Source organism: Crocodylus siamensis, chromosome 3 (assembly GCF_052110815.1).
Source record: "Crocodylus siamensis isolate JL-2025a chromosome 3, ASM5211081v1, whole genome shotgun sequence".
NCBI classification, from domain to species: domain Eukaryota; kingdom Metazoa; phylum Chordata; order Crocodylia; family Crocodylidae; genus Crocodylus; species Crocodylus siamensis.
This window is the reverse complement of record NC_143397.1, coordinates 87,036,781-87,061,109: the sequence shown is the minus strand read 5'-3', so window position 1 is coordinate 87,061,109 and position 24,329 is coordinate 87,036,781. Positions and strand designations below refer to the sequence as shown.

General features: G+C 48.7%; 1 protein-coding gene and 1 pseudogene across 6 annotated transcripts in view; one reads left to right on the top strand and one right to left on the bottom strand.

The window, feature by feature from the left end:
- CCDC171 (coiled-coil domain containing 171) overlaps window positions 1-15,145 on the bottom strand; it is a 432,482-nt gene extending 417,337 nt beyond the window's left edge. For 4 of the 6 annotated variants that reach the window (XM_090038741.1, XM_090038744.1, XM_090038738.1 and 1 more), the window contains exons 1-2: window positions 14,990-15,141; window positions 1,562-1,739 (exon numbers count right to left, since the gene is read on the bottom strand). In XM_090038741.1, the coding sequence (XP_089894867.1) occupies window positions 1,562-1,608 (47 nt within the window). In that variant the 5' untranslated portion in view covers window positions 1,609-1,739; window positions 14,990-15,141. Of the gene's footprint in view, window positions 1-1,561; window positions 1,740-14,989 lie in introns of all 6 variants that reach the window. The other 2 variants (XM_090038739.1, XM_090038740.1) reach the window with 2 other exon arrangements.
- LOC149868505 (uncharacterized) lies at window positions 9,372-10,819 on the top strand (annotated as a pseudogene).
- Window positions 15,146-24,329: the final 9,184 nt, after the last annotated feature.

Below are 24,329 nucleotides of genomic sequence, written 5' to 3'. Positions count from 1 at the left end.
CTTTTTAAACAAAAGCAGCTATTAGATAAAAGCACTAGAACATCCTGCTGAAGTGCATGGGCTATACAGACACTGGACGAGCTGGGTCATACTGATGCAGTTTCTCTTCTGGGCATGAGCTGCGTTCAGTGCAGGGGCTCACCAAGCTGAAAGTAAAGCACTGCTTTTTTCCCCCCACATCTGTAAGCAGCCAAGATTCTTCTAACTGCTGCCAAAACAATTAGAGGTACTGCAGATCAAGATGCAGAAGGAAGTCACTGTTTAAAATAAATAAATAAATAAATAAATAAATAAATCGATTTAGAATAACAATAAAGGTATCTAACTTTTCAACTGTTTCAATACATCGAATACTCAGCAAGACAAAAATACTGGTGTATGTGATTAAAGCAATATTCTTGACCAGAAAAATTACTTTACCTAAAGTGAGTTAAAAACAATATAAGTTTAGGTAATTATGAACTCTACTTGCTCAACAAGCTTATCAAAGTACTGGGTATGCCAACTGCTTGGATAACTAGCAGACATGTTAAAGTTTCTTTCTGAAATCAAGCCACTAATTTGCCAACTCAAGCACCCAAGCCTTCAGCTGAAGTCATAGCCTTGGGGGGCTCCTGAAAAGCAGGTCTAAAGTCTGTCAGGGTACAGAACTTAATAAAAAAGTCAGAGGTTGTCAACCAGGGGTACGTGTAACCCCGGGGGTACTTGAGAAAGCACGGGCAGGCAAAGACAGAGGGCCACCATGCACCATCCCATGCAGGGGCTGCCCACCCAGACAGACACAGGCAGCAGGGAATGGTTGCATGCTGCAGCTGCTGCCACACAGCATTTGGCCGCGTGCCACCCTGCCCCCGACCCCCGCAATACACTGCTCCAAAAAAACTGAAAACCCCTGTAATAAGCAATAGATACAACATGAATTATCACCAAAATCAGGGCTTTTATACTAACTGCTTCATTCTTTTCCACATAACTGTGTGCCAGTGCAGTGCAATGACTACAGGGGAGTTTTGCTTTGATTAGGAAAACTTTCCAATTACTCCAAAACAAATCATTACTCCACTGAACTTCCATCAAAGTTTCCAAAAAGAAAAATTTCAATTAAATTTCAATTAAATGTACAACAGTCATTGAGCATATTCTTCCAGGATCCCAACTATCTAGGTCTCTAGTCCTAAAATGTACAAAATGTAAACAAATAGCATCTTAGTTAAAAAAAGGGAATTTTTTTGGAATTGAATGTAAATGTTCCTCAAATTCATGACCCTAACCTTCAGGCTACCAAATACATCCCTGACCCTAACCTTCACATTTTCTTCTCATCCTTGTAAACCTATTCAGCATTTTTGTGGAGTTTCTTGTACTTAGAAATGACATTTATAGGATCCTGACCCAACTATTATCACAAAGATCATATGAGATGAGAGCGATGACCATATGTATTCTTGCTAGCATACAGTAAACCAAGCAGTAAAAGAATACAATATCAAACCTTGAAACAAAAACTAATGGAGGAAAGAAACTGAAATACTGGATTTTAAAATAAGAGATGGAAGGTTACCGTTTGATCTCAGGAACACTGTGATTGATTGGAGAGGAGGAATTCATGACTACTACTTTCCAGCCTTCTAATCTATGTTCTCAGGATAATGACTGGTCTCTGATTGTAAAATTATTTTACAGGAATCAAGAAATTTCAAAAGAAGATTCTTCCCCACATCATATCAGTACATTAAAACCTATACAAAATATATAAAGGAAATATTCAGTTTAAATTTCTCACCACAATAGTCAGTTATTAAATGAAAGGGTCAATTATATTAAAACTTACTATATTTCTATATCTCATGGGATCAACATGTAAGGACTACACCCTCTAATAAGCATTTGTAAAATCTCGCTAAACCTGAAGCCCAGAGCGAAAATTTTTATAAAGACAACTCTGGCTTCTAAATTTGCCAACAAAAGTTATATAGGAAGAGGGTGTAAAACACCCCCTTTCTGGGGGTGGGGGAGGGGAGGGAAGGGACACAACGACTGTCTGCCATCTCTCTGTTGCAGCAATCAATTTTTGTTTTTTGAAAGAAGACACACGCAATACATCTAATGGTCCTCAGGGCAGAATAGTTTCGAGTGGATCCACATTCAGCCTTCACTGGGCAGCACAGCAAATCTCCTGCTAGGAAATGCAAGAACACTTCTACCGGTGGCAGTGTATAAGAAAACATTAAACATTGTCTTGGGAGAGAGAAAAGCAGCAAAAATTGGAAGTTTAACTTCAGACACACTGGGCACAGAAATCCACTTTTATCTCCTAATACAGGACTGTTCAACTGCATGCAGCTTGCAAGGGGTTAACTTGTGAACCACACACTGAAGACTCCCCCCCACTCCCTGGTGCCACTGGGAAGCTGGTCAGATCTCTGGGCTCCCTCCCCATCTCCATCTTCCACTTCCTGCCTCCCTTGCTGGGGCCTAAGCAGAGCTGCTCTAGCAGAGGCCACATTAGGATGATGAAATGAGACAGTGAATCCACATACCATATTTACAGGATTAAAAGGGACCACACCACCAGTATGAAAAGGCTTATTTCAAGTGGAGGAATAAACTAATTAACATGTCCCTATGGCAGATGGGCAAACCAGTGTGCAGGAAGATGATCAACCATGGTTACACTCAGCTGGAGCTTACCCGTGCTTTAAACACTGCTTTATGGATTTCATAACTAGGGACCTACTCACAGCATGATCTGAGACAGTTCCTGCCAAAAACGAACTGGAAATAAAATGCTGGCTCCCCAGTGGGAGCCTGCAGCTCTCACAGCTGTTGCCACACAGAAAGGGAGCCAACATGGCACCTCCCCCTTCTTCCTTTCACGGCTGATTAAGCATTATACAGCCCCATCCTTCTCAGCCAATCAGCAGCGTAGTTAGGCCTCACCATGAGAAACCATGAAAACGGTGGTGGACACTGCAATCCGCTCCAGTGTTGACAGGTGTATAATAATTATCACATTTGTATGATAGATAATACTAAAAGTCCTCAAAATCTGTGATTTTTTTTTGGTGTCATTTGACCCAGTTCTCACTCGCATTGAATTGGAATTTGACAGGAACTCAAGTGAGGGTGAATAATATTTGCCACTTATCTTTAACTGGAGACTTACAGTGAGCAATATAACATAACTGCATAATGATCACATAACCAAATCTCAATGTGTAATAATACTAAGAGCTTTATTTTAAATGCTATATATGGTCTTAAATCAACAGAAAAGTCAAAGGGGGTTTGTACCTGCCTTGCTTGTAAATTTCAGGCACATACCTAATACAGCAAGTTGCAAAATATAGATTTACAATACACAGATCTGCACCACAAAACAAAAATAAAAGAATAAATTCAGTTTAACCAGTCGGAGAAAGAGTTAAACAAAACTTCATAGTGAGCAGTGTCAAGTAGAGTGGCACAGGATGCGATGATAACAGTATAAGGCAACATGATGTTACTTAAAAAAGACTACATTGGCATACTTTTTTCCCCAGAGTATGACAGTTTTTCAGAAAATATGGTAATTCGAGCTTCCAATATGAAAATTTCATATTTGACCTGGCAACACTGATCAGCTTGCAAAATTGCCCACCTGCCTCATGATAGGTCCCTATTCATAACTAGGACCCAGTTGTAGGCCATCTTTATCACCACAGTGTTTGCCACACCCAATTTCTGCCCAACCTAATGCAGAAATCTTTGGTTCTAATGATGTTAGGCCAGCCCTTCCTAGTAAACTACTGCAGAAGCTACTTTAAGAAAAACGTTTTGCCCATTTTCTCGCTTACATGTCTAATAGAACAGTCTGCTCTAACTTAAGTCGCTAGGAAACAGACTCTACTAGGGGTGTACCAACAGAGATTTTTTGGGCCAATAGAGATAGCTGATTTTTAAGGAGGCATATTGCAAGACGCAGCCCAGTAGCTTGAAGAGCTGGATGGTAAGCCTGTTATGGTGGAAGGGGAGGGGGGAGGGAAAGCGCATGGGGGGTGGGGGGACAGATCGAGGCCCCTGTGGTGAGGGAGGGAGTAGGGCTGGGGCAGGCACTGTCCAACTGGGACAGGGCAAGGTGTGGAACAGAGCCACAGCTCGTCTGGAGGGTGCAGGGAGGGTGGGCAGCTCCCACTGCTGTGCGTAGCCCAGGAGAGCATGGTGGGGGGTGCCCCAGATCTGGGTATGGGGAAGGGCAGGGTGTGGCGAGCTGCTGCTGCGGGCTGAGACTGGGGCTCTAAGATTCATAGCTTGTAAGGCCGGAAGGGACCTTCAAAGATCATTGGGTCCGGACCTCCGCACCAAGCAGGAAAGATAATTAGGGGTCAGGTCTCAGCAGTGCTTAGAGCAGAAGACTTACCTCCTTGGTTTTGCTGGAGATGCATCAATTGATGCATGCCAGAGTATTATTTGCCCTACTGGCTACAGCATTGCACTGCCAGCTTATATTCATACTGCGGTCTTTTATTACCCCCAGGTTCCTTTCATTCACGGTGCTAGTCAGTTTGGTACCATCAAGCCTGTAGGTGTGTTGGGGGGGGGGGGGGGGGTCACTCATCCCAAGGTAGAGTACTTTACATTTCTCGAGGTTGAACTTCATCAGATTCTAATCTACCCAATTTACTAGTCTGTGTAGGTCTGCCAGTATCTGTAGCCTATCTTCAAGCATGACCACGCTTCCCCGTAACTTGGTGTTGTCCACAAACTTGGCCAGTGAGCTCTTCACCCTCATATCCAAATCGTTAAAGATGTTGAAAAGTACTAAAATCAAGCACCAACCCCTGCAGGAGACCACTGCCCCCCTTCTTGCCAGGATGACACAGATCCGTTCAGTACAACTCTCTGGGTTCTATCCTCAGCCAGTTTCTCACCCATCTGACGGTCTCAGAGTTAAGCCCACAATCCTCCAATGTTCTCACGAGAGATACTAGATCAAAGGCCTTTTCGAAGTCTAGATATACAGTGTCAACCTGCTCTCTCGTGTTCAGGTGAGAAGTTACCTGGTCATAGAAGATGAGATTGGTAAGGCAAGACCTGCCTGTGACAAAGTCATGCGGCTGTCATTCAGAATCTTACCTTCTGCAAGCTTATCGCAGATGGGGCGGGGGCTGGGCCAGGCTGCACTCAGGGTGAGTGGTGGTGGCACTGGGAGGGGGAGATTGCAGGAGCTATAGAGAATTTTAGGGCAGCTGTAGCCCCTCCCATAGACCCCCCCCCCCAGTGCCACCCACCCTTGAGTGCAGCCCCAGCCCACAGTGGCAACCAGCCCTCCCCAGCTCTGCACACAGATCCAGGGGCACACCCCACCCCCATGCCCTCCCAGGGTGCATGCAGCAGCAGGAGCCACATGCACACACACCCCACAAGCCACAGATCTGTCCTGCGCCCTGCCCCAGCTAGGCACCACTGGCAGGACACAATGACCAACTTGGCAGTGGGCATGTGAGCAAAGTCCAAGGAAAGACAATGAGCAGGACAGAAGCTCACGCACTTGGCTTGGCACCTATCACTGGGAGTCCCATAACTATGTCCAGCTCTCCCTCTGTGCTCACATCCTGAATGCACACAGGCTACTTATCAGCAAAATGTGCCTAGGCTAAAAGGGGGGGGGGGAGAATGTTGTCAAACCACTGAGCAGGGCTAGGAAGACTAGCAGTAAGTGGTGGGAGCAGACTCTCATAGCTACCTGGGATAACAATCAATGGCAGAAGGATTTCCATATGGCAAGAGGAAACTTCATGAAGGCCTACACCAACCTGCCCACCCATCTCCAACAGCAAGCCACTAGAATAAGGACACCTTTTACTGTTGAGGAGTATATCACCACCACAATATGGAAGCCTCTGGTCTGTGGCAAATTAGTTTAGTGTTGACAAGTCCATGGTGAGAGAGGTAGCATGGCTAGCAATCCCATTGGCGACAGCATGATAGATCATAGGCCCTGCCAACCCACAAAGGCATGGGGTTAGTCATCCTGAGGCTCCCCAGCTGAATCAGGACTGTCAATTAATTATACATGCTGCCATCATTTACCCTGATTGGGTACCCCAAGTAGGTTCTGATGCTGGCAATCTTCAGAAGTTGATTTGGACCACCACAGCCATTTCACACATGTAAATACCAACTGGATATGCCTGGATGTCAGTGACTGCCACATGCCCCACTTTATGGTCTTTGCCTGCACCCTGCATATCTGTAAAGTCAAGGAAGAGTCCCTGCTAGATCAATTTCTGATTCAAATGGAACAGTCCCTCACACCCATAGGCAGTCACAGGCAAGCTAATTGCCAGCAACACACATGCAAGGTGTGCTGACAGGCCATTTTGCTAGACTCCGGGACAAGGGTCAGCATAGTAACTTGTGGAAAGGTCTCTTATAGTACACAATTAAACATTATCAACCTAACATGTGCTCTTACGTGGTCATTTCCAGTGCTCACGGGAGAGCAGTGGGGGGATAGTAGACAGAGGGACTATTATGTTTAGGTTTGGGAGGCTAGACAAAGGGAGAAAAGATGTTTTGGCCAGGCCTATGGTAGCTGCCTTTTTTTTTTTTTTTTTGTGCTAACTGCCAGCTGTTCAGTTGTCACCCTGGGCTTGGGAAAGATCGGGGAGGGGACCCACTACTGCAGAAGCTGTTTTTCTCCCCCTCCCCCCCCCCCCTTCCCCAATACTTTGCTTTCCCCACTGAACACCTGTGCCAAGTAATTAGTGCTCCAATCCCACACATACAGTGCATGCAACAGCTGAACATTAGAGAGGTCTTTTATTAAACAAAACAGACAGACAGACAGACAGTCTCCAAAGCACAGACCCAACAACTTCCCAAAGGTCTTAGTGGCCACAACTACTAGCCCATGAATGCAAGCCTGGTACACGTCAAACACAGATGGAGAACACACATATGGCATGTTCCCAACTGGCAGTCGTGCCTATCATTGTGCAAAGGGGCACTCAGCTACCAACCACCACTGCTGGACATTTGTTCTAGCCACAATGTCCACATGGACACTGCCTGGGGGGTGGTTGCTTCTACCTCAGCTAAAGAGGAGCCCTATGGGAGCCTGAAGTTATGTGGGAACATATATCCCCAGAGGTTTGACATCAATCCAGCTGGACCATTACATTGCAAGTGACGTGAAGAATGGCAACAATACTCCTAGCTCTGCAAGGTCAGTCAGACACAAGGCAATCCACAGACTAGCTCATTAGTGCCTCTGCTGTCTACTCAGTGATTGCTCTACCACATAGCTTGCACCAGGACTGCCTGATCCTATGCCCGACCACTGCTATGCATGGCAGCAGTATAGCCACTCTTCCTCCCACCATTTCCTGGCCTCTTCAACCCAGGACCAGCTGGCCTCCAGAGGGCTCAGCAAGTCCATCTTCATGCACATGCAGCTTTCCCTCCATCTCTGGCCACATCCACGAACTGTTATATGCCACCAAAGTGCTGTCACTGCCATTGGCAGGGATCTGGCCTGAAAGGAAAGAATAGGAAACAGGAGTTTGTCATCTTACTGACTGCTACCCATATAGCAAGAAGAGCTTTCCAAACAAACCTGCAAGATCCAGCCAGCGGACAGGCCTCATTAGGCCCACTGACTCTCAACATGGTAAAATTCTCTCTTCCCCTCTGCTCCCCTGGCACTCAAGAAAATGATACGCCCCTCTGGCAGCCACAGGCCTGTACTGCAAAGGTATAGCAAGCACCCCTGGGCCTGAAGTTCCACAGGCACTCGAAGCAATTTCAGAATAGACTTACACAACCAGAGGATTGTACTGACCAAGTGGTTGCAATGAAGATGTAAAAGTCACTTGCTTTCTTCTCTCCTCACTTTTATGCTTGCTGTGGCAAGCATTGCTTATTGCTTTACAATAAAGTACCTTTATCTCTTCCTAAAGAGATGCTTGAATGGAAGAGAAGCTCATTGCATCAACTTTCTCATGAGTGGCAGAGGCAGGGTAAAGGAGGGTCACAGGGTGGTGGGTTGTGCCAACGAGATTCACTTGAAGCACTCATGAGCCTCAAGGGGTAGGGCAAGGGGCAGGGTAAGCCACTGGGTTTCTGTGGCAGTAGTGACAGAGCAATTAGAAGTGATCTAGCTATAAGGCAGAAGGGCTGGAGCAGGTGTTGGGCAAGCCATCATATTCTTCAGTGCCTTATGTCAAGGTCTGAGCCCAAAGCCAGGCAGAACTGGGGAGCAGGGGAGGCTCTGCAGCTGCAGGCCACCTTTTGCTATGGTTGAGGGTGAGGACTGCATGAAGTATGAAGCAAGCCATTATTTTAAGTGGTCCCCAAAACTTCTGTCTAATGAACAAACCCACAGTACAATGACCACTATGGATGGGCATCCACAAAGCAATGAGTGGGCCTTAATTGCCCCATTTGACTGAAGAGATGCCATCCTCAACACACAATGCAATCACATGGGGACAAGGGGGAAGGGACCCACTGAGGCAATCAAAAGGGGCCATAGGGTTCCACAGGGAGTGTTTCACTTCCTCACCAAACCCCTAGTGCTCCTGGGCCCTTCACTGCTCTGACCAGACTTACCATTCACAGTCACATGTCGGATCCTGTGGCGGGTTGGGTCTTCTCAGTCCCTGGTATACCAATGGGCAGCTCATGAGGTTACAGGATGGCTGTGAGCCTGATGGCTCTGAAGTACTGGCATTAGGCAATAGGGCTGTCCAGGATGCTGCAAACAGGGAACAGCTGAAGCACTCTGGCCACTTACTATCTGAGTCCAGGTGCATTCCTGAGTCATCACCACTACCCAGGACATCCTGGGAGTTCTCAACCTAGCTGATCTCCTGGGTGGTCACTGAACTAATCTGTGAAGACTGTGTGCCTTTGATCACAGTGGCATCAGTGTCTTCATCACCATACTGGGCAATGCAGGCTGCATCAACATGTTGGCACATCACAGCACAAAGACACAGGAGAGTTTCTCATAGGTGGCACACATGACCCTGCATGCATCTGAAACATGGTTAGCATGCCATGCCCTTCCCAACTACTACTGAAGTATTTGTCACTTGAAGCAGCATTGGGCCAAAGCCTGGTCAGGTCTGCAGGCTGCCATTTCCACCGTGATCCATTCAAAGACTACCTGGTTCTCCACCTCTCCCCAAATGGTGATGAGATCCACTGTTTCTGGTTGGTGCTCCAGGTATCCCACACTGCAGTACTCCTGCTCCCCCTCCCCATCCCCATCCCCCAAGCTACCCAAGTTTTCAAGAAGCAGCCCTGTGACTTGGGCCAAACTGTATAACCTGGGGTTGTAGGTCACATATGACCTTGCTTATCTACTTATTGCCCAGTAAAAAAGCAAACTAGCCACTCCATGCTACACTCCCAAGCATGATTGAAACTGGCAGCAATAGCCTGGGGTTAGCAGGCTGAGGGGAATCAGGGAGGCGAAGAAATTGACAGCTATTTCCTTTCCCTGCAGGGTCACACACCCAAGGAAGAAGCACCCTGGGAGGTGCCCTCCACTGCAGAGTGGCAGACAGTCACCTCCAGAACCAGGGCTGCTCATAACACAGCAGTACCAGTTCCTCCAGTCCAGATGAAGAACAGGTACGAGGCCCTGGCAACTCTGGAGGAGAAGGAAGGAGAGGAGGCAACTGGAGAGGAGGCAACTCCACGCTCTCCAGGTTCTGAGCAGGCCAAAGGAACTAAGCAGTCCAGGAGGAAAAAGCGCTGAGTGATCATCACAGGCGACTCCATCCTGAGAGGTACAGAGGGCCCCATCTGTCGCCAGGACCCCTCGACATGCAAGGTCTACTGCCTACTGGGAGCAAAGATTCAGGACGTGAAGGGGATGATCCAGGCCATGATCCAGCCCATCAATTATTACGCCATGGTCCTAATCTATGTGGGTATTAATGATGCAACCAGAAGAAGCCCTGATCACCTGATGGCAGACTACCACGCTATGGGGGGCATGCTGAAGGAGACAGGCACACAGGTGGTTTTCTCTTCTATCCTACCAGTGAGTGGACATGGAAGACGGCATGCAACATGCATCACGGAGACCAACTGGTGGCTTCGGGAATGGTGTCTCGAGGCGGGCTTTGGCTTCCTCAACAACGACCCACACATCACAAGAGACATGCTCAGATGGGATGGGCTCCACCTTTCCCCTAAAGGTAAGCATGTGTTTTCTTCTATGTTGGCAGATCTCCTCCAGCAGGCTTTAAACTAGGCTTACTGCGGGAAGGGGAAGACGTGGGCAGAGGAAGCCTTGGACCACTAAACCAAGCAGCGCTCACAAGTACAGCCCAGCCTAGACAGACGAGCGGAACATATACACAGGTAAGCAACAGGGGCCAGGCTAATGCTGAAAGTAGGGGGCCAGTGCACACATCCACAGGAGGCCTCAAATGCCTCTACACAATTTCTCGTAGTATGAGAAACAAGCAAGAGGAACTTACCCTCCTGCTAGCTGACACCAGCCCAGACATAGTGGGGATCACTGAAAAGTGGTGGGACCCAATGCATGACTGGGCGGTGAATATCAAGGTCTATAGGCTGTACAGGAGGGATAGGACAGTGAGGAAAGGTGGGGGCGTGGCACTCTACATTAAGGAGGAATACACATCCTTGTGAATTAGCAAAGAATCAGAGGAGGGGCACTCTGAAGTGCTCTGGGTTAGAATACAAGGCAGTCGAGGGGAAAGAGACTTAACGGTGGGGGTCTACTACAGGAATTCTTAAGTCAGCTCACAGAGGTAGTTGGATCAAAGGATGTGGTCGTCATGGGGGACCTGAACTTTCCAGACATCTGCTGGGAAGAGCAGTCAACCTGGTCTGACTGCTCACATAGGTTCCTAGACAGAATGCAGGACCTCCATCTAACCCAGGAGGTGCACAGCCCCACTAGGGGAGATGCCTTGTTGGACCTGGGGCTGGCCACTTGTGATGACCTGGTGAGGGGGCTGCAAGTGTTCGACCACCTGGGCAACAGTGATCATTGCCTACAGGAATTCACCATCCAGCATAAGGTGGCAAAGACCTACAGCAAAGCAGTAGCCCTAGATTTCAGGAGGGCAGACTTCAATGAACTAAGGAGAATAGCCGGGGAAGCACTGAGGTCGCAGAGGGGAGGGGAGCCAGGTGTCCAAGAAGAGTGGTCACCAGCTCCTTAAGGAGATGATCCTCCAAGCCCAAAGGGAGGTAATCTCAACATGGATCAAAGGAAGCAGGAGGGCACAAAAGCCCCCATGGCTCACCAAAAGCATCTGGAAATGTCTACTAGCTAAAAGGGAGGCTCACACTCAGTGGAAGGGAGGGGCCGTCACCAGGGATGACTATACTGTGGTTGCTTGGGGATGCAGGGAGGCAGTTAGGAAGGCCAAGGCAGAGATGGAACTGGGACTAGCTTCCCGGATCAAGGACAACAAGACGTCCTTTTTTAAATGCATAGGGGCAAAAAGAAGGTTCCAGGTAACATGGGGCCCCTGCAGGACAAGCTAGGAAATTAGGTCGTCACACCAGATGACAAAGCTAACATATTTAATGATTTCTTTGCCTCCATTCTCCTGAGCAGGGACCGGAACAGCCACTCCCCCGCTGGGCCCCCTCTTAGACTCTAGGGGAGGCGCACCTAGGCCAAGGGTTAGTGAGGTACTAGTTAGGGAACTTCTGGAGGGACTGGATGTATTTAAATCAGCTGGTCCGGACAATCTCCACCCTCAAGTACTGAGGGAATTGGCTGAGGTCATTGCAGGACCCCTGGCACGGCTTTATGAGCACTCGTACTGCTCTGGTGTGGTGCCAGAAGACTGGAACGGGCCAATGTGGTTCCTATCTTCAGAAAGGGGAGGAAGGAAGACCCGGGAAACTATAGGCCGGTTAGCCTAACCTCAATCCTGGGCAAGCTCTTTGAGAAAATTATTCTGGCGCATGTCCAAGAGAGGCCAGCAGGGGAGATTATGCTTAAGGGCAACCAACATGGGTTCATTAGCGGCAGGCCTTGTCAGACCAACCTGGTGGCCTTCTACAACCAGGTCACCAAATCCTTAGATGCAGGGGTAGCAATCCTTAGATGCAGGGGTAGCAGTGGATGTAGTCTTTCTGGACTTTCGGAAGGCCTTCGACACTGTCTCTCACCCCATTCTCATTAAGAAACTGGGGGACTGTGGTGTCAACACCCACAGTCAAATGGGTCGCCAACTGGTTGGGGGGCCGCATGCAGAGAGTGATGGTGGATGGATCATTCTCGACCTGGAGGGATGTGGGCAGTGGGGTTCCGCAGGGCTCGGTCCTCGGGCCCGCACTGTTCAACATCTTCATCAGTGACTTGGACAAGGGGGTAAAAAGCACTCTGTTCAAATTTGCTGATGACACTAAGATGTGGGGGGGATGTGGGCAAGCTAGAAGGGAGGAATAGGCTGCAATCAGACCTAGACAGGTTACAGGGGTGGGCCGATGAGAATAGGATGGGATTCAACACTGACGAGTGCAAGGTGATGCACCTGGGGAGGAAGAACCGGCACCATACCTGCAGGCTGGGGAACTCCATTCTTGTCAGTACAGAGGCAGGAAAGGATCTTGGAGTCATCATTGACTCCAAGATGAACATGGGCCGGCAGTGCGGGGATGCAGTCAGGAAGGCCACAGATGCATCTCGAACAGGTCCAAGGAGGTGATCCTCCCCCTCTATGCGGCACTGGCCAGGCTGCAGCTGGAGTACTGCGTCCAGTTCTGGGCACCACACTTCAAGAGGGATGTGGACAGCATGGAGAGGGTCCAGAGGAGGGCCACTCGCATGATCGGGGGCAGCAGGGCAGGCCCTACGAGGAGAGGCTACGGGACCTGAACCTGTTCAGCCTCCACAAGAGAAGGTTGAGGGGGAATCTAGTGGCCTGTTACAAACTAGTCAGAGGGGACCAGCAGGCATTGGGGGAGTCCCTGTTCCCCCAAGCACTACCAGGAGTGACAAGAAATAATGGTCACAAGCTGGCAGAGGGTAGATTTAAGCTAGATATCAAGAGGTGCTACTTCACGGTCAGGGCGGTTAGGATCTGGAACCAACTTCCAAGAGAAGTGTTGCTGGCTCCTACCCTGGGGGTCTTTAAGGGGAGGCTAGATGTACACCTCACCGGGGTCATTTGACCCCAGTACTCTTTCCTGCCATGGCAGGGGGTCGGACTAGATGATCTACTCAGGTCCCTTCCGACCCTAGAAACTATGAAAATATGATGGACCAGCTTTCCATCTGGAGCAAAGAGGAAAGTCAGAGAGTGCTCAGGACAAGCCACCAGAACTATACTGTCTTTGAAGACATCTCCACCAAAATGACAGCCTGGGGACAGAAGTGGGACTGGTATTAGTGCTACTCAGAAGACAAAGGTACTGAAGCTCCATTACAAGAGGACCAGAGATACCAACCTCTCTCCTACAGGAAGAAGCTCTCAGATTCTCAGGGGTGATGACTCCATCCAATTCCACTATAGTCAACACTGCCAAACAAGCTCAAGCCACGGAATAGGACTGCACTCCTAGACCTGAGTGGCAGAAGCCCACCCTCAGCCTGCCCCCATGATATCCAGGAGCTGGCACAGGAGGATAAGGACTTTTCAGAGGACTTCCCACTTCCTTCATCAGCAAAGAGAACAGAAGTGAACCATTCTCTGCCATAGGGGAACAAGGAGCATGACATGGACATTAAGCAATCTGAGCCATCTGTAGGCCCCTTCCGCAAGATGTCATATCAGACTTTGGCCCCACCACCTCCACACACACCAAGTTGCAGCCTCAGAGTGGCCTGACTTTCCCTGCACTGCCTGGGTTGCTGCCTCAGGGACTGGAGGTAACCACACAGTCACACAACCAACTATTGGTGGGGAGCACAGTTTGTATTTAGGGTCAGTGTAAAATGATTTATTAACTTTAGGAACAGCCTGCCTTAAGTTTTTTGCACATTATTAGGGCTGCTTAACCTGGTTCTCAGAAGTTTTATGCCTCCAATTTCAGCCTTAAAACTGACAAGATCTAGTCAGTTGAAGGATGAGTTATATACCCTGAAATTGCAGGCTTGAAATGAAATTTCACAAAATATGCAGCCAACACAATAAAAATACTTTAGAAAATAAACAGTGGGGCCAACAGTTCCCAAGCACTTAATCAGTGTGCACACTGAAATGATACACAAACAGCTGGAGTTGGTTACCATGTAAGCAACAGGTCACAAGTTGGGACAGGCATTGTGTTGTGGAAGTAAAGCAATTATGCACTTATATCAGATGAATTTGGCTCCAATTCCCTTTAAAAGTCTCTAATCGACAGCGCCAACATAATGATCAATGAGACATGTGTTATTTATAAATTGCCAAGTTGTGCCCACCCGTACATACACATTTAAAACCAGGACATACATCAGAAGGGCAAATCACTACGCATCACAAAGACTCCTCCTCCAGAGGAAAACCCCGTATCTTTGTTTCCAGCCCCTCAGAAAGAAATATTTCTGAAGTTAGAAATGATAAAACAGGATGTTTCTACAATTGCTAAATATATAGAAACAGGAGAAAACCAGTTAAAAATCCATTTGATTTTTAGGGTTGCTGGGTATAGAGACTCTTGATCAGCCTGAAAAAGGGTGTTTGTGCCCAAAAGCTTGCAAACAACAATTTTTCCAACTATTTAGTTGGTCTAATAAAGGATACTGCATCAGCTCAAAGACCCTTGTGTGCATTACACTTCTAATGACTTCATGAAGTGGCAAGGGAGACAAAGTAACTGCTACATCTGTTTTTTGAGCCCTCTGTTATTTTTAAGGCATCAGATACTACTTGGGGACAACCGGCCAAACACACTGCACTACCAGGGAAGACACCTCCCCGCAGCGAGCTGCAGGAAACACCTAGGACCCGTGCCTGCACCTGCCCCTTACAACTATCATCCCGCACTTAGGAGCCTCCCGGACGCCACCTCTCACCTCACCGAGGTCTTCCGACCCCTGCTGAGGGGGCTGTGGGAGGGCATCAGGGCAGACCACCCGGAGCCTGGTGAAAGGCTGGCACTAGGACCCGGCGGTGGCTGGTGGGTCGAGGCGAGCCGGGCCGCTCCTCCGCAGCTAGGAGAGGTTGGCAACTGCCGTTTCCGGTAACAAGAACGCAACAGGGCTCCGGCCCCGCCTCCAGCCCCGCGGCGGGGCTTCCGATTGGACAGGGGGAGCATTGTGACGTGTGACGCTCCAAAGGGGCCGAGACCCTTCAGAACCGCCGGAGAGAGGGGAAGGGCGCCTGCGCGGCGAGTGCCCGCGAAGAATGCGGCGGACTATTGGGCGCATGCGCGCTCGGGTAGACTTGGCAAAAGGGCGGGGTTCAGTTCTTTATCTGCGCTGTTCCCGTCGTGCGGCCTCACGTCCCCTGCTGCTGGGAAACAGCCAGGGCAGCTGCGGGTCCGGTGCGCCGGCCTCGGGCACTAAATGTTGGAGGAAAGTACGATTCTTCAAGTTAGAGTAGTAAGTGCAGCGTGGGGCCCACCAAAGGGCAGGCTGGGCTCTGCTACGCTGTTCCCTGTCTTCCAGAGCTGGTAGTTTAGGCAGAAACGTGGCGGGGGGGGGCTGGATTTGATGTCTCGGGACTTCAACACGGTGCCATAGGGAGAGGTGTTAGCTGAACTTTGGAATTGGGTGAAATAGGTCAAGGAGCCAAAAGAGTTCTGGATTGTTATTTTTTTCATCACTACTTCCCGGGGATAGCAGCAGGTCATTTGTGCACCTGCTGCCATGTGCTAACCGTTTTGCAGACTCCCTGGCTAGCATTGAATGCTGATACCCATAGTCACCATGGGGGCACAGAAAGTTCCCTCAAAAGTTGCCAAGGCAGACATTCAGAGTCACTGCTGTCCAGGAAAAATGGCTATGATCTCTGTGGACAGAGGAACTATCCTTCAGGATTTCCCCATCCTACTAACAGTTTTTCATGAAAGGACTGGGCACAAAAAGGAGGAATATGTAGGGTTAGCGTGTTTCCAGTCCCAAAACAGGACACCTGGGGACACATAAACACACCTCACTACCAACCTGCAGCCCTCCATCTGTGCTGCTGCTCTTCACTCCTGACCTGCAGACCCCTAGCCCTACCAGTGCCCCTCACTCCTGACTCTCAGTCCATTACCCCCCAGGGCTATGCTGGTGCCCCTCAGTCCCAACACACAGTGCCCCATCTCTGCTGCTGCCCTCTCACTCCTGGCCCTGCGGGTGCCCTGCACTCCCAATCCACAATCCTCTACCCCCTGATCCCTGCTGTTGTTTCTCACTTCTGACCCGCAACACCCTGGTACTGCTACTGCCCTGCACTCAGCCCACAGCCCCTTGCCCCCTCCAATGCCCCTCACTCCCAACTCACAGCCCCTTGCTCCACTGGTGGGAGCTGGGGGGGATCTCCAGCTGCCTCATCCAACAAGGCTGGAGCGCAGCAACTCCAACTCACACAGGTGGCAGTAGACTCAGTTCAGTCCTGGCACGGCTAGAGGGAGGAAGACAGGAGGCCTGCGGCACTCCTCACCCCAGGGTGAGGCTCCTAGGCTGCACCAGGCAGCCTGCCCTACCCCTGACCCTGCAGCAACATCTGGCCACCCTCTGCCCCATGAGTATGGGTGCTGGGGCTCGTGCTGCTGGTCTGGCCATGGAGCTCCCTACTGCCCTCAAATAGGTTTACCATACGTATGGGTTTTCCTGGACATGTCCTCTTTTTGAGCCCTCTGATCTCCATCCAGGTGGGTTTTTTAAATCTGACCAAATGCCAAATGTCCAGGAATTTGCTTTGCTGCTCTGGTGGGAGCAGGGGGGTGGGGTTGTTGGAGGCAGTGGGGATCTCAGATACACCTGTCTGCAGCTGCAGAGGCAGGTGCAGACCCATGTGGTGTTCCCTGCTGCCTCCAATCACCCTCCCCCTGCTCCAACCAGTGGAGCAAACCAAAATCCCAGACATTTGATCAGGGCGGGGGGCAGGGGAAAGGAACGGTGTGGAGCTTTAAGGGCAGTGTGGGGAACTCCATGGCTGGGCCGGCAGCATGCCGCATGGAGGAAGAGGGAGGCCATGGCCAGGTTGCTGATAGGGTGTGGCAGGCCCATCCCAGAGCAGGGGCTGCCACCAGCCTCCCCTCCTCTTCCCTTCTTCCCTCCAGCCCACACTGGGGCCAGACATGCTCTGCTACCACCTGCCTGAATCAGAGCCACTGCACTCCAGCCTGGTCAGAATGGGGACAGCTCTGGCCACTCCAGCAGGGCAAGGGAGGCAGGGAGTTGTGAGCTAAGAGTGAAGGGCACTGGCAGGGCTGGGTGGGGGGTGGGGCAGCTGTGGCTTGGGTTGGGAGTGTGGGTCACTGGCAGTGCCAGGGGGCTGTGGGTCGGGGGTGAGGAGCACCAGCAGAGATAAGGGTGGGGCTGTGGAATGGGATCAAGGGCCACCATCATGGCCTAGGAAGAGCAGAATACTGCAGTGCACTGGCAGGGCTGGGGTCAGTGGGTTGGGAGTGAGGGCCAACAGCAGGGCTGGCAAGAGCTGAGGCTTGGCAATGAGGGGCAACAGAATGGGCAAGGGCAGGGCACCTGACTGTCACTGCCCCCCCACCATCATATTCCCCTCATCCCCCGTTCCCCACTTGACAGGTGTCTTTTTTTTGGACCTGGAATATGGTAACCCAACTTCAGAGCTCTACCTTGTTCCCCTGCTGGATGGGCAGGTACCTCCACCCCACCCTGCCACAGCCCCTGCACCTGGATAACTTCTCCCAGTGCTGGCAGGCACCCACCCCACTTCACACAGCCATCCCCTCCACACACCCCTGATGCACACCCCCTGCCCCTCCCCACTACCTGACAGTCCCCAAGCCCTGGCCCTCTAACCCGCACCCCGCATAGACATACCTACATCCAGCTGCTCCTACCACCCTGCCAAGCTGTATGCCGACCACATGCATGTGCGCATGTAGATGCTCATGGTGTCCCCTGTCTCCGATCACCCTTCTACTCCCACCAGCAAGTAAAGCAAAATTCCTGACATTTGTTCAGATTTCAAAAAAACACCCAGACGGAGATTGCAGGACCTAAAAAGAAGATGTGTCCAGGAAAATGCAGACATATAGTAACCCTAGGAATGTGTTGAGAGGTACTGCCAATATGGAGGGAAAATAAAATGTCGTACAGGAAATGCTAGATCACCTTGAGGACTTGAAGGACAGAAACAAGGTGAAATATAAGAGTAAATAGTACACAGTCCTGTACTTGGAGAGTAGTAACATTTTCTGCTGTAAACAGTTTGAAACAATGAAAGGGAGAGGAGAAAGCCCTGGTTGTATTATCGCAGATGAATATGAGCCACCACCATCAATGTGATGTGGCCATAATGAGGCAATTGCTACTCATATGCGTCAGGCCTATTATTTCCAGTAGAGTTAGGGAATTAGTAATGCCACCATAAAAGGCACGGGGTGTGGGGGAACATCTGCAATGCTACATACAATTCTGTTCATCCATGTTCAAAGTAGGTCCTAGCTAGGATTGCTAGGATGATCAAGAGGATGGAGAGCCTATCTTATGAGAAAAAAGCTAAAAGAGATTAGCTGGCTAGGAGACTGGGAGATGAGAGAAATTTTATTTTGCTTTCTATAGGAGAAGACTGGAGAAGGAAAAGAACTATTTAAGCAGAAGAAGAAATGGGTATAAACTAATAATTAATTAAAGTACTGCTTCTAAATCGCCAAAGGAGTGAGAGTGTTGAACAACTTTCTAAGGGGAATAATGAAGACAAGAAACCTAACTAGTTCAAGAGGGAGGTGAAAAACTTTATCAACAAATCTTTATCTCTGTGGAGAGGGGCAAGGTCAATGTTATCTTTCCAACATGGGAATGCTAAGATCTACCACAGCAAATACAGAAAGAGGACTACTAGCACAGTGCTGGGCCAAAACCAAAGAACTGCCACAGAATTACAAAAATGCTGCAGATGAAAACAAGGTCTCTTGTTTTTTATATGTTGATCAGCTTGATAAAAGGGAATTTTAGGCCAACATAGCCTACTTGAGCATGTACATTTCAAGTGTGCATTGCTTTCTCTGGATTGCCTTTGTACACACTGCATATGTGTATACCATAAAGAGTTGGTGCAAATATCTCCCCGATATGTATTGGATGGTTTAGCTGCAGTACATGATAAGGCAGACGTGATTTCAGAAACCCTAAAGGCTATCAGGACCACAACCAGGAGGAGATTTCTCTGCCACAGCTGGAGAGAATAGATATGACTGGTCTACATTGCGGAGTACCAAGTTAACTTCAACATAGCTAGTTTGGGTATATTGGTGCTGTTTTAGCCATGGCAGTGCAAGCTCAGCAAGGGATAACCCAAGGACCCTACTTCTCAAATGGGTTTTGGAGTTCATATTAAACTCTGTCCTGCCACAGCTATAATGAATGTGCTCCCCAGTAATGCCCTCTACCATCCCTCTCCCTGTCCATCTGATGTCATATATGATGGCAGCTAGCAGCAGAGAAACACATTTAAAAAGACAAACAGATCACACCTGAGGCAATTTTATTGTAATGGGAGAAAAAACGAGAACTATATCAAGAGTAAATGCATTTAAGTCCACAGCTCATTCATTTTTATGAGCTTTTTTAGACTACAATCTTCATCCTTAAATTAAATAAACTATCTCCTGAGGTTACAGAAGTATATTTACATCTTTTTGCTGGATAAACTAAGGTATTCATGATCACAAGGATGTTAAAAGGTAGTTAGCTTTTTTCAAGCTCTTCCACACAGGCAGTTAAACTCATTTTAGGATGCACATCATAGCTGCACATTTCTATTTATCTTGTAGCATTGTAATGGGGCATGCTCAGGGCTGATCTCGTTGTGGCCCGCCCTCCTGTTCCTGGGCTAACCACCTGCGTTCTAGCCCGCCACGCCTTGTTATTAATTAGTTGAATAGATGTTAATAAGCGAGAGGCTGCCCATTTTCTGCCCTGATGCCAGGGGGCGCTATCTGCGGCTCCATTCCTCCCCTACACCGCAGCCCAAGCCTCACAGATGGCATCTATAGTTCTCATAAATTACCAGCCCCCACACTGGGGCCCCCAATCCTACTATTAAACCCCACCTGGATTCCTCTCCTCCTTCACACAGCTCCCTGAACTTCGGGCCCCACCAGGACCTTCGGCTCACTAGCCCTGGCACACCTCCAAGCCAGCCCAGAACTCCAGGCCCGTAGCTCTTGGGCGTTCCTCGTGGTGGGCCCCGGCCCTTCAAACCCTTCCGGTCCTGGCCCTAGCATTGACCAGTCAAGGGAAGTCCAGACAGGCCTGAGTCTATGGCCCTCCTCTCTCTCCAGGGGTCCACCATGAAGTGCTCAGCAGTACCATCTCATATATACCTGATTATTCCCTTGCCTTTCTGACCCCTCTTGGGGACACCTCTCAGGTTCAATGTAAAGGGTGTAGCTGCAATTGTCTAGGAAATATGTGAGAGGCAAGGTGTTTTGTGGCAATACCTTTCACTGGATGAACTGTATAGTTGGAAGAAACATTAGAGTAGCCTTGAGATACAAAGTGCCCTCCAGAAAAGAAGCAAGTGCAGCCTAAGCTAAATACCAGAAGGACCATTTTAATGCAGTTTCATGTTCCCCAAGGCAAGGAGGACAGCTACAATCCCATATCCAGATAGGGACATACTGTTCTTGCCCAGCGGGCACAGATGAGTTCTGTCTAGTCTTGCGTATATCTGCATGACTAGCTGTTGTTATGTTTGTACTGTTTTATATGTCAGGTTATTTTATTATTTGCAATTGCACTAAATAGATAAGTTTCATGATGGCATAGCTTTCCCTAACAACACAAGCACCATGTCTGTATAAATGATCAGGATCACAGTCCTCCATGCTTCCTGGAAGCAGTTTGAAAATTTGTTTGAAACTAAAACAGTTTGAAAATGCCACTGGCTGTGCAATACTAGATAAATTATGAGATACTATGAAAGGAATCATGGAATTTTACCTCAAGTCTCAGAATTCCCATATGTTCTGGTTTGTTTCCCACAACTCACCATAAAAAAACAGCCTTTAAAAGGACTGTTTACTGGCACTATGTTTGAACACTGTGCCCAGAGATACCTGCCTCAAATATTATGCACATAATTTGAAAAACTAATAGTGCTGTGTGGTTGTTACAGTTCACAAGGAGGTAGCTTAAGCTGCTTTAGGCAAAACAGGGCTGACATACTCATATGGTTTAGTACACTGTGGGGGGGGACGGTCAAAACTAGGGGCACCGTCACCTGCCACTCAGGGACTGCTTCCCGATTGCCGAGGGTCGCTCCTGTACTTTGCACGTGTCCGGCTCACCTGCCACGACTTTGATGTTGAACCGGTCCAGTTTGGATTATCCGGCGCGTGCCAGTCCAGAAATGAGACCCTTCGCCGGCTCAGGGTCCTGCGTCACTGAGGGCTCCTCCACCCCTACACCCTCGCCCGTTCCACCGGGTTACGTGACCGCCTGTCTAGGCCGGCCGCGTCAAGATGCCAGTCTAAGCTTCTGCCCCACACTGCCAGTTTATACGGTATCCGGCCCTCTGCCGGGGCCAGCTGCTCCTGGCGGCGTTAAGCAGTCCGTAGCAACGTCCGGCCGATTCCCTGGACTCACCAACCCCGCTGGGGCTTGCCCTTACCCCAGAAGGTCCTGCAGCCTCTGTGGGCGGCTCGCATCCGCGCCCGGGAGCTCTCTCTGGCGGCAGCTTGTCCTCTGTCTCCTTCCGGTCCCGCCGCCCCACTGTCCGACTCTGGCGCTTCCTTTATACCGGCACTGCTCGTTCCGGGTCTTCCCTCCTCCAGGCACCTGAAAGAGGTGAGTTTCTGCCCGGTGCATTGGGCCTGTGTGCACGGGGCTAGCCTGGCTGCGTCGGGGCAGGAAGACTCGGAGCCTGTTGGCTCCTTTCCTCCCTCACATACCCCGCCCCTCAAGACGCCCTTAGATGTTCTTCTTGCCTTCCTCTGTACCTCTACTTCATCCACCTTGTTTCCCTGGTTTTCCTCCTCACACCTTGATAGAAAATCGGCGACTGTATTATCCCTGCCTGGCTTATATGCCACCCGGAATTTAAAAGGTTGGAGGGCCAGGGCCCATCGCGTGATGCGTGCATTATCCGTCTTGGCTGTGTTCAGCCACCGCAACGGGGCATGATCCGTGACTAATTTAAATTCACGCCCCAGGAGGTAGAATCTAAAGTAGTCTACCCCCCAGCGGATTGCTAAGCATTCTCTTTTGACAGTAGAGTACCTTTTTTCGAGTTCATTCAGCCATCAGCTGGCATAGGCTATTGGTTGCTCCGCTCCCTCCACCTGTTGGGATAGCACCGCTCCCAGGGCGTAGGCTGAAGCGTCCGTCTGTAACGTAAAAGGAAGGTCAAAGTTGGGTGTATGTAGGACTACGTCCTGGCATGAGGCTTTTTTTAGGTCTCCGAACGCCTTTAACTGTTTCTCGTTCCATTCAACGATGCCCGTTTTGCGCCCTTTCGTGGTTTCAACTAGAGGTTTAGCTATTTTGGCGAACCCAAGGATGAACCTTCGATAATAGCTTGCCAGCCCTAGGAAGGCTCGCATCTGTTTCTTGGTCGCGGGTGCTACGTAGTCCCGGATGACCTTTACCTTGTCCATGAGGGGTTTTATGTGGCCCTGTCCAATTAGGAATCCCAGGTACTTGGTCTCCCTTTTTCCTATGGCATACTTCTTTGGGTTAGCAGTCAAACCCACTTGCCTTAATTTGCGTAGAACCGCCTGGAGAGCTTCCACGTGCTGCTCCCAAGTCTCTGTATATATTACAATATCGTCAATGTAAGCCACGGTGTTGCTCTGATGGGGTGCCAGGACCCAGTCCATTAATCTTTGAAACATGGCGGCAGCCCCATTCAGGCCGAAAGAGGTGAGTTTCTGCCTGGCACGTTGGGCCTGCGCGTGTGGGGCTAGCCTGGCTGCGTCAAGGCAGGGAGACTCGGAGCCTGTTGGGTCCTTTCCTCCCTCACATACACCTACAGATAAGGGGGGGGTAAGCTAGTTGTGTATTAAAAAAAACCCCACCTTTCCAATACATACAAGGCCATAGACCGAAATTGCTGCATGAGTTTAAGTCAGAATAGAAATCTTTTTGGAGAGAAAAGCAAATGAAAATGTGTTTCTAAAATATGTTGAACTGCAACACGAGCTTCCTTTTATTTTTATGGTGTGCATAGAAACAAATTACATAATTGCCGTATGGGGTTTATATTGTTGCTTTTGTTTGTTGTGTGGGACTGTTAAGTCTGGCTACCTTTGAACAATGTTTTGATGTGTCTGGATCTGTTTGGTTTTATTTTTACATAAAGAACACATAAATATGATTCTCTAGACATAATATTTGGATTCAGATTGAACTGCTTACCGATTTTAATTCATAACAAAGTTGTGACACTGAGCTCAATTACAAATAAAAATAACCTCTTTAATCCTTTAAGATACTGTGAAATCTTTGGGGTTTTCATTTTCTTTATATAATACATTGTTTTAATGGACTCTATTTAATTTGTATATCACTTTTTCTTTACACTATCTCTTGGATTTTAATGGTATCTTCTTCAAAAGCCATTTTGACAGGAACTGAAATGTATTTAATTACAGATTTCAGAAGACTACTTCAAAGATGTAGAAGGTCACAATGTTCTCTGGGGAGTCCAGAAACATTCTTTTAAAAAGTTAATGTTTTGAACATGATATGGAAGACAAATTTAGTTACACAATTAAATGAAAAACTATGTAGCCAAGGAAATCCATATGCACATTGATCCTTCATGTAGCATGGGACAGGACAGTTCTTCATATGAGAAAGAAAATTCTAACTGGGAGTATTTTTAGAGTACCCAACACTGTCTTTTAAAAGAAACTTATAAAGCCAGTTTGGACAGTGTAGAATGAAATCTTGATTCACATTTTAATGGAAATGGTCCAAAGTGAAGGAGTATTTGTCATGGATTTTGAATTTAATAAATGTAGTAAAACAACATTGTAGATGATGGTGAAAGCATCTCCTGTTGTTTCTCTTAAAAAATACTGTTAGCAGTTGCTTATATATCTTTGCCAAATGTTAACTAGCCTGCAATTTTCAATACCGGCTATCTTGGCTTTGGCTGATTTGTTTGGTTAGGTTGTGGTTTTAATTTTCAGCCGTATAGTTTAGCCATTGTTGAAAATGAGTTGAATGGAAAACATAATGCTTTCCTCATGTTAAAAAAATGTTTGTGCCC